The sequence below is a fragment of the Dendropsophus ebraccatus genome, chromosome 1 (assembly GCF_027789765.1).
Source record: "Dendropsophus ebraccatus isolate aDenEbr1 chromosome 1, aDenEbr1.pat, whole genome shotgun sequence".
NCBI lineage: Eukaryota > Metazoa > Chordata > Amphibia > Anura > Hylidae > Dendropsophus > Dendropsophus ebraccatus.
The window spans coordinates 156,859,171-156,877,802 of NC_091454.1; the positions used below are offsets into that span (position 1 = coordinate 156,859,171).

Sequence of the window (18,632 nt, forward strand, 5' to 3'; positions counted from 1 at the left end):
TTTGTAATTTATTCCACGCGTTATTGATTTTAAACACTTTTCAGGTTTTGTTCTTTTGTTTAAATTTTTTAGATGTTTAATTTTCAAGCCTTTATTCTTCTAATGGTATTGTTAAAGTCTGCTCTTTCACAGCAGAAATCATGACCAAAATTATGGGTGCCCATTGCTGCTCTTGCTAGATTGATGGTGTTTTTATGGGTAATAGAATAGTGATGTGAACTTACAGAAAGCAATATTTGACATATTGCAAGGAGTAAACAGTACAATTGAAGTTTCCATTTTGCATAGTTCTAAAGTAATAATAGTTTGAGTGATGCTTTTGTGTGAACATTGTGAGGCAGGACTAAAGTGGTTGAGAAATTAAGTGATAAATCATATATGTATGTCAGGATAATTAAGACTTTTAATTATATCTTTCTTGCAGATTACTTTTATCACCTGGACCAGAAATCAATGACTGGCATTGTTGTGGGTGTGTGCATTGCACTTACTTGCATCCTCATCTGTGTGCTTATATTGATATACCGTACCAAAGCCAGGTTTGTATGAGGATTATTGAAAAATATCTTTATTTGGATGGAATTTTATGGGTTTACTTATGAGTATATTATATAAGTTTATGCTCCAGTGTTTAGTTCTTCATAGGCAACAATCACAGTACAATGCAAATTATCGAGTAGCAAAACAATTGTCTAAACCAAGGTTTTCTGTGCCATGGACGTCTTTGTCGGTCAGTGAGCTCTCTTCTAAATAAAATTTTCATAAAGTGTAGAGTTTCAATACATGATATAAAAAAAAACATTGTAACTTCTTTTGGGAGTATGTTCTTATTAATATTACTGTGGTTGGTTTGATTAATTGAACATAACGCCACATTTTAAGGAGAGCTCATTGAAAATAAGAATTTGTTTGATCTACTATTGAAGTTTACGAGCTTTGTGAAATCTGTGGACTTTCCTTGTGGGTCCATGTAAAAGGAAAATGATTTTTAAAGGGATTGTACCATCAGGCCCGGGGTGAAGCACTGAAGGCGGGCCGACCCGCCCCCAGTGGGAGAAAATCCCCGCCCCTCTATGATACAGCTCCATTGATTCTAATGGAGCAGTATCATAGAGGGGCTGGGGTTTCCTCCCACTGAGTGTCGGTCGGCCTGCCTCCAGTGCTTTAGCCCGGGCCTGATGGTACAATCCCTTTAAAGGGAACCTGTCACCCCCCGTACCGGGGTGACAGGCTCCTGACCCCCCGTTAGAGACCCCTATACTTACCTCATCCCGCCGGGTCCCGCTTCTGGATTCGGTCGGGTCCCGGAGATCTCAGCCGCTGCAGCCCGGCGCGCGCGCTGAGAGATGAGTCCAACACCCATAGAGAATGACAGGAGAGTCCAGCGCTCCGTCATTCTCTATGAGCGTTGGACTCATCTGTCAGCGCGCGCGCCGGGCTGCAGCGGCTGAGATCTCCGGGACCCGACCGAATCCAGAAGCGGGACCCGGCGGGATGAGGTAAGTATAGGGGTCTCTAACGGGGGGTCGGGAGCCTGTCACCCCGGCACGGGGGGTGACAGGTTCCCTTTAAAGATGACATATAGTCCACATTGATTAACTCTGATATAAGTAACCTAATAGATAAAATAAACTTAATAAAGCATCGTTCTGCCATTTTCCTCTAGTTAAGCAACACACAAAATGTGATCTTCCCTTGGTAAGAACTATTGTATCTTTTTTTTTTTTTGTCCTGCAGGAAAGCATCCATAGCAAAGATTGCTCAGCAAAGAACTAACGGAATACCTCATGCAGATACTTTAATTTCTCATGAGACTCAAGAGAGGAAGGCCATGCATCAAATAGAGGAAAATGCAGATCCCTTAATTCCTACTGTTCAAGTAAATCAGTACCTAGATACAAAGGTAAAGATCTATAGAGGTATAACCAGATGTGCAAAAATAATAAGATTGTAGTAGAGTTTCAGCATGACCCAGTGCTAAAAGCTTTGAGGCACTTTTAATAAAATGTTAAGGGATTGTATATTAAGTAACCAGTATATGGATATTTACTAGCAAAATCAGTACAGCAGAGTAACCGTGAGAGATTTCTCTTCAAACTGATAAACTGTTTATTAAACATTTATTTGGCAATATATATATAAATCCTGTGAAAGATTTTGTATAAGACCTTCAAAAGCTGTTAGCCAAATATTCATTTGGCCAACAGCTGTCTATCCCAGTTGCCCCATACACAGGAACACCAAGTTTTAAGAATTTCTAAATAGAGAAGAAAGGTATCCCACTGCCCACTGGTTTGACACTTGAAAACCATCATGCCTTATCCTTCTTTACCTTGACTTAATCTTTGCCGCCTAGCCAGAATCCTACTTCACACTGATATTACATAGGAACATAGTTACTAAGGTTGAAAGAAGACAAGAGTCCATCAGGTTTTACCCGGAAATACAGTAGCTGTCTGTGGATGGATACCCGGCTTTAGTATTTTCCTTGTCATGTCCTTAAACTCATAAATTGACTGAAAGGGTCACTTAAGATGGTGGTTTGGGTGGTCTCTCTACAGGAGCCTCCTCTTGGCTAGGTCCTTGTTCTAGTGATATCTGGCTAGTCCCATCTTTCGAGACTCTTAAATGAGGCTCCATGGACTCTTTTTGCATATTTGACATAATCTGTTGGGGCCTTATACATCTGGAGGCCTTATACATATTATATAGTCACTCCCTTCCCAGCCTGTCAATAAGTTAGTTTTTGTCAGTCTATATCAGAGGTTAAGGCGCAACTATAAAATATTTTGACCATTCAGTTTTAGTTAGCTTAGGTCATAATAAGAATTTTTCCAATATACATTAATAACCTAAAATGAACAGTTTTTTAAATACATAAGGCTGATTAAGCCCTTATAGCCCTCTCTGGCTGTGACTCATTTCTGCATTCCTGCTGGACACGCCCCCTCCCTGCAGATCCGTCCTGACTAAGCAGAGCTGAGGGTGTTGTGTGTGAGGAGCAGCGCAGGGGAAGAGCTGGAGCTGACATTATCCTACAGTGTTATGAGAGCAGATGACTGTATCTAATCCCACTGTGTGTGATACCATCGGCTGGGGCTCTGTATCTAATCTTACATTGTGATACTGTATGCTGGGGCTGTATCTAATCCCACTTTGTGTGATACATCTGCTAAGGTGCTGGTCAGTGAATGGAGGGACACAGCCAGGGAGATGAGGGATAGGCCACGCTCACTTTCTCTCAGCCAGAAGAAAAATTCATTTATTCCTCTGAGCCAAACAACTGGTGATATCTCAGCGAGCATACACGCTATCAACGCAGTTTAGGGCTCTTTTTAAAGGGTAACACATGGGCTTTTTATTTGAGGAATTTCATTTTTTTGGGTACTGAAATTATAGTTACGCTTTAAGTATAGGTTGAGAGTCGATGTGCAAGACAATAAAACAATATTAAACATTGAGAACTAAGACCTCATCCACACATCCAGGATCAGTGACTTCCTGAGAAACCATTAGTGCAGCATCAGTGAGGCATCAGTTTTTGCGGATCTGAGGGTATTGAAAGGCAACAGGATAAAGCCTACCTGGGGGTTGCTAGGTAAAGCTTCAGTGAAAAATGGACGGCACATAGATGGTCCATCAGTTTGTTCAAAACTGACCCATGAAACCGATGAGTCCTTTATCTCTACGTGAATCAGGATCCTGATTCATGGATAGAAAAGTGTGCTAAGAAAACATGAAATGTGTAACATATGCAGAAGTTTTAGAGCTAAATTTGATATACAGTACAATTTTATATCTGGGTGTATTTTGTATTTTACCACTTACATATGATCATAATTGAGGGCTCCTATGTTAGGGCATTCAGCTGAGGATAGCAAGTTAGATGTGGCTTCTACACTGCTGTATAGTATTCATGCAAAAGATAATATTTCAAATGATGTTAAAATGTATCTTGTTGTTCTAGGGTGGTTCAGATCTTATCATTAATGGCTATGGTCCGATTGTAAAGAAGAACACAAAGAAATGGTTGTTTTTCAAGGACAGTGGCAAAGATAGCACAGGACAGGTTAGTAGTCATTGTGTCCGCAGTCAGTTTATTTCCTTTTTTAATAAAATACAATGAGGTAATTTTTTGTGTTTTGTTTTTCTTTCGTTTTTTGTATTGCACACAGTCAAAGAGAAGAATTGTTAAGACTTCTTGTTTATATCGTCCTGGCACAACTGTACTAAGGGGAGAAGATGGGTCTCCCACTTCACCTGGTCATCCTGGCACTTTCCAGATGCGACATAGCATAGCAGCAGACACAGAGCATTCTGGGAACAGTGAGGAAAGCCACGAAACGAATGATTCTGGGAGGTATTCCCATGAGTCCACCGATGAAATTCACCTCTGTTCTGTTATCAGTACCTCACCACCCACATCCGATACATTCAGTGTTCAAGAGTGTGGAAAGGACCCAGCCTTAAGCAAACATGAAAAGCCTCCAAGTGTCTGTTCCTGAGGATATCATTTCTGCCATACCTCAGATGATCCACATTCCCTAAACATTTCAAGAAAAATCTCTAAAGCCAGATATTCCATCCATTGGTTTCTGTTCGAAGGACAATGACAGAGCAACAAAAAAATGAGTGTGAAATCTGGTTTGTCCCATCAAATATATTTCACTGTTCTGCAGAATGTTCCGCTGAGTAAATCTTTTGACATTGAAGGTTGGTTTGCCGGATGGTGAATGGCTTTGAAACTCTCCTATTTTTCTGCCATTTGTCTTTGTTGTAAGGGGACGTCAAGCAGTCTCTTTGATTTATGTCTACCTCAGCTGGTCACATTATGAACTCCATTTCGCTGCTTTACCTACATTTGTGTTTGTCTCCCCTTAACCTCCATCCAAAGTACTTCCTAAATGTGTGTTTTTGTGTGTTTTTTATTATTATTGCTTTTTACCTGTGATGAATGTGTTACTTAAGGAGTTGTAAAGGCAACACAGATACATGCCATTTTCTAGAGCTCTTCTTACACGTTAAAAATCTATAATGCTATGAACTCTCTCTACCTAACTTAATAAATGACTACCTCTAAATATGTCTTTAAGAAGACCAACCTCTTCGTGATCATTTCTACCAGTAACAGTCACTACCTTGTAACAACTGTGCCTTCAAGTATCTCAGTTACACAGAACTGCCTTATTGCAGGGAATTCAGGACATCACTCAGGACGATGACAAGATGCCTTAAATCCTAGAAAAGTAGTGGAGAATAATAAACCTCAACATATCTTTCTGTTTACAGATGCTATGATATGGAGGCAGCGATCTATCTATGCTCTTCTTTTGGGAGCTTACATTATTATCCATATTTCTGAGCAGTCCATTATTCTCATCCACCACCATGACAGATTGCAGCCTGTATAACACAACAATAGAATACAATATTACCATGGCACAGGCCAAACTTGCTGCTGGGATCAGTAAACTGGAAATCCACCAGTGATCCCCCTCAATGACAGTAGAAATTACTCACAGGTACAAATCATTGTATTTTTTATTTGTTAGTTATTAGCTGTAAAGTATATGTTTCTACTGAATCTCAGGGTGACCAAGGGTGGTCAGTTTCACAATAACCCTTTCACTTCTATTCAGTGGATTTTGGGAAAAAAAACCCCAGCAATTAGACTGTTTATTGCTGATCCAATGTTAAAGAGAGCATTTGGAAAATGGTGTGACTGTTGCCTTTACAATTCCTGTTTTATACTACCTCTTTTTTACATTGATGTACATGTTTATTTCCTGGACTCAGGGGATAGTGTTTATGTGTCTATATCCCATGAATATTTGGGGCAAATGTGACAGGGTATCATGCTCATATTTGATATTGAAAGGAGATGAAGTAAGTCGATAAATTAGCTACATTATCAAAGATTACCATTCACTTATGACACCTTGACAGCCGAAAGCCTGCCATAGACATTTCATAATTGTTGGCCAATAGAACTTTCAACTAATAATTTAGATGTCTGATTCTCTTAAAGTGTATTTTTGGTTGGCCCAAATGTGCACTTGAGTTCCATTTTGCCTATGCTCTCTAGTAGCTATATCATTTATCCTACATAGACAGACAGATCTGCCAGCAAATATTTAATGTCTAAAAGGAACCTAAAACTTGATAAGTGAAATGTGAGTGCGAATAATGTCCAACCAAAACTCATATGTACCGGAGTTTAGGAACTTGGGCTCCAGGGAGTCCTGGCAATGCAGAACTGCTTTAGTTGCATTTGTGTCTGCATAATATAGAGGGAACCAGGTGATCAGAGTTATTTTGCGTCTACTTTGTCATGGTTTTATATTTTGTTGACCACCTTGTTCCCTTAGGCTAGGTTCACATCTGTGTTATTTTTTTCATTACTATGGTCCATCTTAATGGTGCATTTTGACCAGCATTTGTGATGGAATCTGCACTTCTTAGACTTCTTTGGATACAAGTGGATTGGTGGGTAGTCGCTACCATCTGAATTTTAGTTCACTAGTAATGGCATTCATCAATTATGCCTTTAATTCCTAGAGAATTGAAGGCAGCGTTTGCACAGATAATTTCTTTTAAAGGAGACATCCGGCAAAATTTTTTTATTAAAGTATTGTATTGCCCCCCAAAAGTTATACAAATCACCAATATACACTTATTATGGGAAGTGCTTGTAAAGTGCTTTTTTCCCTGCACTTACTACTGCATCAAGGCTTCACTTTATGGATAAAATGGTGATGTCACGACCCGACTCCCAGAGCTGTGCGGGCTGTGGCTGCTGGAGAGGATGATGGCAGGGGGACACTGAGGGACACAGGGCACTTGGGGACACACTGAGCATCCCCCTGCCATCATCCTCTCTGGCAGCCACAGCCCGCACAGCTCTGGAGCTCTGACATCACTATTTTATCCAGGAAGTAAAGCCTAGATGCAGTAGTAAGTGCAGTGAAAAAAAAACATTTTATGTGCATTTCCCATAATAAGTGTATATTGGGGATTTGTATAACTTTTGGAGAGCAATACAATACTTAAATAAAAATTTTTGCCGGACTTCTCTTTTAAATATGGTTGTCTCTTTTCTGTGTAAGTGATTGGTAAACTTTGATACATTTTTTTTTTTTAAACTGTGTTATTTCATACCAAAGATTGTTCTTCATTTTTAAGGGATAAACTATTTTTTTTTCCATAAAAAAAAAAAAACCTAAAAAAAAAACCCTACTATTTTGTTGTTGGCATAGCTGCCAAGTAGTAGTAGTAGTGACTGTATTAGTGCAGAAAAGATAAGTTCACTCTGCATTTGAAACTACCTTAGACTTTAAATAGTCGTTTCAAAAAAACTTCCAAGTTTAGTATTTAGCTATTAGCTCTTTATTATAACAGTATTAGATGACCTATTTTTGAACAAATTGCTTTATATGCTAAGGGAAAAAGTGTAACCAAAGATTTATTTTTGGGTCTTGTCTTGCTATTTGTTTAGTGTTAGATGCTTTGTGTATAACTGTTTATATCTTGTGATCATCAGTTACATGCTAAGCAGATAATATGCAGGGGTAATCAAAACCATAAACTTTTATTTTGTTAATCTTTAAGTCAGATTTGCTTTTGGAAAGTTTGCTTAAATTATCACAATTGAGACACACCAGCTGACATATCTGTGAGCTATATCCAGCAGGTCTCCAGTGTCAACCTATCTTATGAAAATGGATGGAGGAAAACATTACTGCAGGAGGACGATGTCCAGAGGGTATTGAAAAAATATATATAATCTGTTATGGCTGCTTCTTTACCCCAACTGACTGGCAATGGCAGTACATCAGTGTCATGTAGTTATGTCTTCAAGGGCTATTGGTCCACTGAGTCTGATATTTGTAAGATAACAGGCAATTTTTCATATCTTTGCCAAATATATCACTAAACAAGAATTTTGGCATGTATTGCCCCAAACTTCTGATCTCATCAGATTCTGTCAAAGACATTCCTTGACAGTTTGTTACAAACCTGTGCAGCCATGTCTGTAGTAGATGTGGTTTATAGTTTTGGAAGGCTACTATATTCGTTCCATTAAGAAGCCAAATTGCGGTTCATTATAGCACATTGTAGCTATGGACAATGACTTATTAAAGCACAGCATAGTTAGTCATCAGTGTGTCCAAAAGCCAAGATGTAAAAATCAACATTGTGCAGATATTGCTTTCAACATCCATGCTAAACACTGTCACTGTTACCTCAATAGTTCAAACTATCATTGAAATCCATATCCTGTAGTCGTTGCTGTGGTTTTGCTAAAATTGAGATTTTTTGAAACCATGGCAAACAATACACCTAAGGGCTGGTTGACACTAAGGAATCGGTGCCGTGATTCTTTGCGGAACCACCCTGCGCAGACTCAGCGCTGAATCCTGCCTTCTATCTGTTTGACTGGGAGGGCTCGCGCACCTCCGCTTTCTGCTCAAATTTACATGGCAATTCTTTGAGCAGAGGCGCGGGAAGAGCGGAGGCACACAAGCCATCCCAGTCAAACAGATAGAAGGCAGGATACGGCGCCGAGTCCATGGGGGGTTGGGGGCGGTTTCCGCATGGAATCTCAACGCCGATTTCATAGTGTTAACGGGGCCTAATAGTAACCGCAGTGATGTGGCCCTGTGCAAGTTCTGTGCTGCACCATTAATCCTGTTGTGGTGAAGTCTATGGTTGTGCTATTAATTCTCATTCTCATAATTCTAGATTAACAATTTATACCAAAGATATTTATGGTTACCTCTGCATATTAGGCATTGATAAGGCTTTAAAAGTATATTATAGTTGCTGGTATTTTGGCCAAATGTATTGTTTATACTCTTAAGAACCATTTCCTTGTGAAATCGACTTTTTATCATAGTTTTATCACAGTAGGCATGTGTTCTACCAGTGTTTCAATTAGTGTAAGCAAAACTTCTAGAGATGAGTTGACATCACTTTGTATATACTGTATTTCCAGCTTGTATGGCTAGCTGCTCTTCAGTTTTTATGGATTTTTCCATAGGTCTTAAGTTTTGCATTCACAACTACAGTACACATCTGTCCACTACTGCAGTGACAACCATACTGTACCATGTTCTGTTGTGTCTCTCATCTCATGGAGGACAGTGATAGCTCTGTATTTCCTAATTGCCATGGTTTAATGTTTTTATTTTATATGTAAAGGTAAAAGTTTATGTATTTATGTATGTATTTAATGTACACTATTAGTTGTAATGTTTCTTTAGTCTCCAATACCAGACAGTCCTTCGCAATTGCCAATTTTATCCTTAAAGGGGTTGTCCATGGAATCCTTTTTTGAGCTACCTGTCCCATTCAACCTGCCACCACTGTTCAAGCAGTAACTGGTCCTGATGCTTGTTACTTTCTGGATGTACAGACTCGTCTTTGTGTAAAGACAGAGACCAAGAAGTGCCACTCAGCAGGATCAGGCACTGTCAAAGTGTCGGCAGGGGATAAGGGCAAGTGAGTACATGTTAGATTTTTTTTTTATTATTCTACCCCAGGCTGGCCACATTTAATACAATTTTTTTTTTTTTACTGGACAACCACTTTAAATATTACTGCAGACACTGATATGCAACAACTTGGCTGCTACGCTTATTCAATGGCTGTGTATGAGGACACCCATGTGTGATTATGCTAAAGCCCTGTAATGCAGTAAAAGATATTAGAAACCAGTTCATCCTTATGACAGAAGGTGCTAACCTGTAGTATATAATGTCATTGTACATTTCATAAAATAAGGAGCCACATAAAGTAGTTGTCCCATTCCACAAAGAAATGAAAATGTTTGGGAACAGTTCCTACATAAAGCTCTTTAGCTGTGGAAAATCTGCCCACTTTTCCCTTTAGGATTAAACAGAAAAATAGATTCTAGAATGCAAAGACAACAGAAATGTCCCATCTGATCTAAGGTCCTGTTAGCAAATTATAGTAAGACGTTACAGTATATTAGACACAGATAGCAGACTGCTGCAGGGTGAATGAATATGCCCCACTGTATATTCAGAGTTCCCTAAATGGGAGCAGTTAAGCAGTAACAATGAAGTGTTATTATCCATTGTTCTGGTATGTTATATGGTTGTGTATGGCCTACAAGAGAATATGTAAAAGAGAAAATCATTTTATATCTGTGTGCTTTTCTGTAAATGGAAGCCTATTGGTTATAGGAGTATACTGATATCTGGGACACTTAAAGCATCTTCACAGGATATGCCATGACTGTCCTGGATGTGGATCATCAGTCAACTCTGGCCTGTTTACGCCTGCCTACAGTGGTTGGAAAGCTAAAAACAGCTGAAGCCAACAACTAATGCAATTTGTGAAACTCCTATTGACTTTAATGTAATACTATAATAGTAGTTGTGGAAACAGCATAGCCGCCAAGATACAGTACTCCGGCAGTCATGCTGTTTGCCCAACCCACATTAACGTCAATGGGAGCTAGACAAATTGTGTAACTCTGCCTATTCTTGGCCTTCTGACCACCTCTGGCAGCTGCAGAAAGGGCCAGAGACCCCCAATCTCATGATAGGTGTGGTCTCAAAGGTGAGACATTTACAGCGTATCCTGTGGATATTTCATAAATCTCCTAGATGGGTATGTACCTTTTAATTTGTGACTATCATAACCCTGTAATGAACTTTAAAAGAAATAACTGAGAATCATCTGGATAAAGCCAGACTATTATTTGTGTATATACAGGCATCCTCACCAAGCCAGTGTCCTTGGGTTTTAGTTTGTATGTGAAACATGTTTTCTTTGTACATTATCTTTTTAGATGTACAGTGATTTTCTGGGGCTGTGCTTAACATTTGTTTGAAGGTGCAGCTTTATGCTTATTCACACAAGAGTATCAAACTGACCCAAAACTTGCTGATATGAACAAGCCCTTACACTGCCCTCTATAATTAAGCTACATACAGTATAAATTATGTTATGAAACCCTGACATCAGCATATATTTCTATGGGTGTTTACCTTTACATGGAACATTTCATACTATTTTATATCAACACACAAAATCAAGCCAGAAGGGTTAGGGAAGGATATTGGATTGGTGCTGTAGAGAAAATTGTCATCGTTATTTACAGAGGTTTTTGGATTTTTAAAACTATAGATTACTTCTTTTTAAGTTAAATACACAGGGTTGTACCCCTTTGGCAGTTTTTTCATTTACTCGAACAGGCTTTAAGATATTGTATATCATTTCTATAAATGGTGTCACCTTGTCCAAATAACCACCATTGCCAACAGGTCCACTAGCCAGTAAAATTTAAATAGTGTGGCATTTTATATGTACATTATATATAGCAGCTTCAGATATTTCAGTAAATATATACCTTTGAATGTATTTTTGTCGTTTTGTGACTTATTTTTCTTACAGTTATGCCCTAATCTTTTTTTGTCCTGCTCGTCTTTTTCTTCTCTTTCTTTCTTTATGTAAAGGTGATACTGGTAGTTTCTGGTAGATAGCAGAGCCGATTAAGTATGGATTTTTCTCAGGGGATCTGCTGTGACACTCTACCTCATTCTACCCAGTTGTTCTCCTTGAACTGTGAATGTAACTCATATTTCCAGCTTTACTGTAATTCTGTAAGTTTGTGTTCAGTGTTTTTTTACATTGTTTTTTATATATAGAAAATTGCTTTAGGTTTTTTTTTTTTCAAATTCTTGTTTAATTATTCATTTCATCAGAGAAATAAATTTTTCCATAAGTCTTGCCAAAAAGTATAACTGTTAAAATGCCAAATGTTTCTGCTGTGATAAGTCAAAATATCAGTGAATTGCACAGTTCTAATAAAGGTTTTCTTAATGAAAGTTGGATGGTTTATGGCATTAATTATTAAACTGTGGTGGCAGTATCTAAATGTTTTTAGAAAAGTAAACTATTCCTGATCCTAAGGGCTACACTTGCTTAGAAAAAACAACCTTTTAGTGCATTTGTGACTGAGCGCACCTTCCGTCTTGCCCTATCATACATATACCAGTTATTGATTTACCCCTCTACCTGACAGGGAGGCAGACCTTAATATGTCATTTTCTGGAGAGCAGAGAGTGAGGATTTTCACTCTAAGGGCCCTATTCCACAGGCCGATGAACAGTGTAAATGAGCGCCGATTTGTTAGATCGGTGCTCGTTTATTGGAACTATTCCACGGCCCGATTATCATTTAGCGAGGGCTGCAGGGACATCGTTACTGATGTCCTTGCGGCATACATTACCTAGCAGGGCTTCTCCTCCGCTCAGTCTTCCTCCCAGGGTCCCGCGGTGCAGCATCAACTCCGGAGTGGCCTGACTGAGCTGTCAGACCGCTCAGCCAATCACTGGCCACGGCCGTCCCAACCAGTGATTGGCTGAGCGGTCTGACAGCTCAGACAGGCCGCACCGAAGCTGTGCTGCGCCACGGGACCCGGGGAGGAAGACGGAGCGGAGGAGAAGCCCTGCTAGGTAATGTATGCTGCTTCTCAAATCGTCGGTCACCCGCCATGTACCGCTATTCCACGCAGCGATGCGCGGTGGGTGACCGATGATTTTAGATTTGGGTCTAAATAAACGATCAGCCGATGACACTATCATCGGCTGATCGTTCTCTCTATTCCACTGAGCGATAATAATTATCGCTCCGTGGAATAGGCCCCTAACCCACAAGGTGTCAATTTCAAGCCAGGGGAGGTGGGCTTTAAGCTCCTCTCCTGGTGGTTCAGAGTCCCTTCTAGGTTACATAGTACGGTTGAAAAGACACACATCCATCAAGTTCAACCAAGGAGAGGATGGATGAAGGGAAGGGGGAGGGATGATGGGTAGGTTCTATACATATGCATCAATGTTATTTTGTTTTAAGAACTTGTCTTAGGCCCCATTCACACGTCCGTGTCAGTTTTTACTGTCAGGAAATCCTGATCAGGAGACCTCAAATGTCATCAGGATAGTATCAGGATTTCCTGACAGTAATCCGTTTTTACCATCAGGAAACCATCAGGAAAAACCTTCAGGATTTCCTGATGAGATGGTCTAGTATGCCAACATAAATCACAGGTACCCACACAGCCCCTAGTGTACCTGGATGGCCACAGTCTGCAGAACTACAACTCCCATCATGGCCTGCCAGCAGAGCCATGATGGGAGTTGTACTTCTGCAACCTGGATGGCCACAGTCTGCAGAACTACAACTCCAATCATGGCCTGCCAGCAGAGCCATGATGGGAGTTGTACTTCTGCAACCTGGATGGCCACAGTCTGCAGAACTACAACTCCCATCATGGCCTGCCAGCAGAGCCATGATGAGAGTTGTACTTCTGCAACCTGGATGGCCACAGTCTGCAGAACTACAACTCCAATCATGGCCTGCCAGCAGAGCTATGATGGGAGTTGTACTTCTGCAACCTGGATGGCCACAGTCTGCAGAACTACAACTCCCATCATGGCCTGCCAGCAGAGCCATGATGGGAGTTGTACTTCTGCAACCTGGATGGCCACAGTCTGCAGAACTACAACTCCCATCATGGCCTGCCAGCAGAGCCATGATGGGAGTTGTACTTCTGCAACCTGGATGGCCACAGTCTGCAGAACTACAACTCCCATCATGGCCTGCCAGCAGAGCCATGATGGGAGTTGTACTTCTGCAACCTGGATGGCCACAGTCTGCAGAACTACAACTCCAATCATGGCCTGCCAGCAGAGCCATGATGGGAGTTGTACTTCTGCAACCTGGGTGGCCACAGTCTGCAGAACTACAACTCCCATCATGGCCTGCCAGCAGAGCCATGATGGGAGTTGTACTTCTGCAACCTGGATGGCCACAGTCTGCAGAACTACAACTCCAATCATGGCCTGCCAGCAGAGCCATGATGGGAGTTGTACTTCTGCAACCTGGATGGCCACAGTCTGCAGAACTACAACTCCCATCATGGCCTGCCAGCAGAGCCATGATGGGAGTTGTACTTCTGCAACCTGGATGGCCACAGTCTGCAGAACTACAACTCCAATCATGGCCTGCCAGCAGAGCCATGATGGGAGTTGTACTTCTGCAACCTGGGTGGCCACAGTCTGCAGAACTACAACTCCCATCATGGCCTGCCAGCAGAGCCATGATGGGAGTTGTACTTCTGCAACCTGGGTGGCCACAGTCGGCAGGCCATGATGGGAGTTGTAGTTCTGCAACCTGGATGGCCACAGGCTGCAGAACTACAACTCCCATCATGGCCTGCCAGCAGAGCCATGATGGGAGTTGTACTTCTGCAACCTGGATGGCCACAGGCTGCAGAACTACAACTCCCATCATGGCCTGGCAACTCCATCAAAGCATGGTGGGAGTAGTAATTCTCAAAAGGGTAATCTCACCTGTCCTGGATCCTGCTCTGTCCGGGCAGCGAGGTTGAGGTCCGGGCAGAGTGCAGTGCAGAGATCCGGGCGGCGGCAGCGGTCGGAGGTCCGGAGCATGCGGCGGGCCGGCGGTGAGTTTCCGGGAGGGGGGGGGGTGGAGCGGGGCGGGCGGGCGAGTGGAGCGGGTGGGCGAGCGGAGCGAGCAAGCGGGCGGGCGAGCGGAGCAGGGCGAGCGGAGCGGGCGGGCGAGTGGAGCGGGCGGGCGAGTGGAGCGGGCGGGCGGTCGGCCCCGTGGTGAGGTCCTGGCTCTCTACCATTCCGGAATCACGGGCACTTTCCTGATATACATCAGGAAAATGCCCGTGATTCCGGCGCTCCCATAGACTTCTATGGGGGCGTCCGTGCCGGATTTCCGGACGAAAATAGGACAGGATCTAAAAAATCCGGTCCTATTTTCCGGAACGGACACCCTTCCGGAAAAATCCGGAAGGGTGTCCGTGTCCAATGTTAGCCTGATAGGAAATCCGGACAGATTTTCCGGACGTGTGAAGGGGGCCTAAGCCAGTAGTGAAGCCCTCCACTGTTTTTGCTGTGACCAGATCCTGGGGTAGACTGTTCCACAGATTCACTGTTCTCATTGTAAAGAAGGCTTGTCGCCTCCGAAGATTGAACCTTTCTTTCTTCAGTCGGAGGCAGTGCCCCCTTGTACTTTGAGGGGGTTTTACCTGGAACATCTTTTCCCTATATTTCTTGTAGGGGCCATTTATATATGTAAATAAATTAATCATATCACCCCTTATACGTCTCTTCTCAAGACTAAACAAGTTTAATACTTTTAACCTAACCTATAACTAAGATGCTCCATTCCACTTATTAGCTCTAGGACATCTTTTCTATGAATCAGATTTTAAAACTGGATAGCATACTCCAGATGAGGCCGCACCAAAGCTTTATAAAGTGGTAATATTATATCCCTGTCCCGTGAGTCCATGCCTGTTTTAATGCATGACAATATCCTGCTGGCCTTAGAAGCAGCTGACTGACATTGTGTGCTGTTCTGTAATCTATTATCTAAGAGTACATTTAGATCCTTCTCCATGAGTGACTCTCCCAGTGTAACTCCCCCTAGGACATATGATGCATGTGGGTTATTAGTACCCAGGTGCATAAATGTTTGCCAAGTGGATGCCCAACCACTCAATGTGTCTAAGGCAGCCAGCAACATACACACACCTTCCATAGACTGTAGAACTTTTATTTAAAAATATAAAACATTACAACCCTAATAAACAATAACACAACAAAGAGAACATAAATAAAATATAGCTATACAATAAATAAGTCCCATAGTCCATAGAGATATTAGCTTCCATAGACTGTACTTTACTACAAAGCTTTGCGTCATTTGCAAAGATAGAAACCTTATTGTTACTACCATTCTCAATATCATTAATAAACAAGTTAAACAAAAGGGGGCCCAGTACTGACCCTTGGGGTACACCACTTATAACCAGGGACAATTCAGAGTAGGCATCATTGACCACCACTCTCTGGGTGCGATCATTAAGCCAGTTTTCAATCCAGTTACAGACTAAACTTCCTAAACCCATAGACCTTAATTTAGGGGTACTATTACACGGGCCGACTACGGCCCATTCATTTAAGTAAACTAGCATTGATCTGCTAGATCAGCACCTATTAGGCAGTAGTAAGAACTGCATGGCCATCGTTAGCAATGTCTATGCACCTTGCCCAAACACCTGACAGCTTACTGTACCTCTCCCCACTCCAGGTCTCCTCTGCTCTGCACCTTCCCGGTCCTGGCAGCTGCCGCAGCGGTCCAGGGGAGAGGTAAGGTGTCAGGTGTTTGGGTAATCATCGGCTGTCGGTCGGGCATCCATATTACACATAGCGATGTGCGGGCGGCACCCAACGATTTTAAAGGACAACTCCCATGGGACCCAAAAAAACCCCACAGACACCATACTCGCCATCCCTCCGATGACGATCGCCACTCGGTTTGCCCGCCGTCCGCCTCTTCGTAATCTCCGTCCGCGGTCCAGCGATGTCTCTCACTTCCGGGTCCATGGGAGAGAAAAGGCAGTCTTTTCATTGGCTGGAACGCTTCACATGGCTTCCAGCAAGCTCAGCCAATCAGGGCTGAGCAAGCTGGAAGCCATGTGATGCGCTCCAGCCAATGAAAAGGCTGCTGGTGCGCATGTGCACCAGCAGCCTTTTCTCTCCCATTCACTTTCTATGAAGACACCGAGGAGGAAGAAGACCCGCCTCTTCATAAAAACATATTAGGTTGGTTTGACAGCTTCTGTCCTTAGTAAAACCATGCTGGTTATCACTTATAATACTATTAGCCACTACATATTCCTGGATGTAGTCCCTTATAAGCCCCTCAAATAGTTTCCCCACAATGGACGTTAAGCTTAAAGGTCTATAGTTACCTGGGGAAGTCCTAGAGCCCTTTTTGAAGATCGGCACTACATTTGCCTTACGCCAGTCCCTCGGCGCAATACCAGTAAGCAAAGAATCACTGAATATTTAGTGCAAGGGTAAAGAAATTACAGAACTGAGTTCCCTAAGAACTCTGGGGTATAATCCACCAGGCCCTGGAGCTTTGGTTATTATATTCAGTTTATTAAATTTATCTTGGACCATATCTATAGTAAGCCAGTTCAGTACATTACATGTGTTAGCAGCACTGGCCCCACCCACCGCAGCACTGACCACACCCACCTGGCTTCCATCCTATTCTTTTCTGTATACAGAGCTGAAGAACCCATTCAGTAACTTTGCTTTCTCCTGATCCCCAGCTATTTGCTCCTCGTCACCATGAGTCCTACATGCTCTGACCTTTTTGGGTTTTTTTTTTGTATTAATATATTTGAAGAATTTTGGGGGGATTTCTTTTGCTATCTATGACCACCTGCCTTTCATTCTGAATATTTGCAGCTTTTATTACCTTTTCTACAGGTTTTATTAACCTCTAGCTAATTTTTAAAGGCTGCATCTGACCTCTCTGACTTGTATTTTTGAATGCCCTTTTTTGTGATTTATAGCCCTTTTAACCTTGGTTGTAAGCCTTTCGGGAAATAATTTTAATTATTTATATTTGTTACCCATAGAAATACATTTAGATTTATGTGACAGCAGCCGCTCCCAGTCTATGATCTTGAAGTTCAGCAGGAAATTGGCCTTTTTAAAATGTAAATGTTTTTGCCCTCCTAACATGCCTTTTGTTTTTTACACTTCAAGCTAAAAGTCACTATATTGTGGTCACTGTTACCCAGGTGTTCATGGACAGTGACATCCCCAACCAGCTCAGCATTGTTAGAAATAACCAGATCCAACAAGGCATCACTTCTAGTTGGCTCCTCCACAAACTGGCCCAGAAAATTATCCTGCAGTAGGTTATGGAATTCTCTCCCCTTTGTGGTTTTAGCTGAACCGTGACCATTTACTTATCATTTCTAACTTAGATACTTACTCCTCCTCCCTTCCTGCCCACCTGCGGAACAATATAAATCCTTGACAGCCCAGTCATGTGAGGAGTCCAGCCATGTCTCAGTGACACCAACTACATCAATGTGTTTCTCCAGAACACAGCCCTCAAGCTCCCCCATTATGTTGGCTAGACTTCTGGCATTGGTAAACATACACTTTAAGTTGCCATATAGTTTAAAGGGGTGCTCCAGCATGGGGGCACTTTCTGGGGGGACCGGGGAGGAGGTGGCTTCCTGGTGTCTGACGCCGCCCGAGACGCTACGTCTCAGGGCCGCTCAGCCACTCAGTGAAGGAGGCGGGATCCGAGCGGACTTCAAACGTATCCTGCCTCCTTCACTGAGTGGCTGAGCGGCCCTGAGACATAACGTCTTGCGTGGCGTCAGACACCAGGAAGCGACCGGGGACCAGAGCGCCGCAATGAGTGACCCGCCGCTGGAACCGGGGAGGTGAGTGGATGCCTTTTATTTCAGCCACCTCCTCCCCGGTCCCCCCCAAAAAAGTGCCCCTACACTGGATAACCCCTTTAACGCCTTCAGTATCAGAAATGGGATTTATTCGAAAACTGTTGGTACAATCATACTTGGTACTTGACATGAAGCAAAAATGCTGGCTGGTCATTCTCTATGAACAAAGCACATTAAGGGTTCATTCACATGTACCATATCTCCCAGAGCTAGTGATTGGCTGAGTGGGCTGTCGCTGAGCAGGGAGCCAGGGGAGGCAAGTAGGATGGCTCAGGGGGAGTGCAGACAG

The 18,632-nt window shown here is 42.4% G+C and overlaps 1 protein-coding gene across 1 annotated transcript in view; it reads left to right on the forward strand.

Moving 5' to 3' along the window:
- The window catches only part of PRTG (protogenin), an 84,436-nt gene extending 79,807 nt beyond the window's left edge, over nt 1-4,629 (forward strand). The window contains exons 18-21 of the mRNA XM_069958423.1: nt 425-539; nt 1,738-1,903; nt 3,968-4,069; nt 4,176-4,629. Coding sequence (XP_069814524.1) covers nt 425-539; nt 1,738-1,903; nt 3,968-4,069; nt 4,176-4,505 — 713 coding nt within the window. The 3' untranslated portion in view covers nt 4,506-4,629. The remainder of the gene's footprint in view (nt 1-424; nt 540-1,737; nt 1,904-3,967; nt 4,070-4,175) is intronic.
- Nucleotides 4,630-18,632: the final 14,003 nt, after the last annotated feature.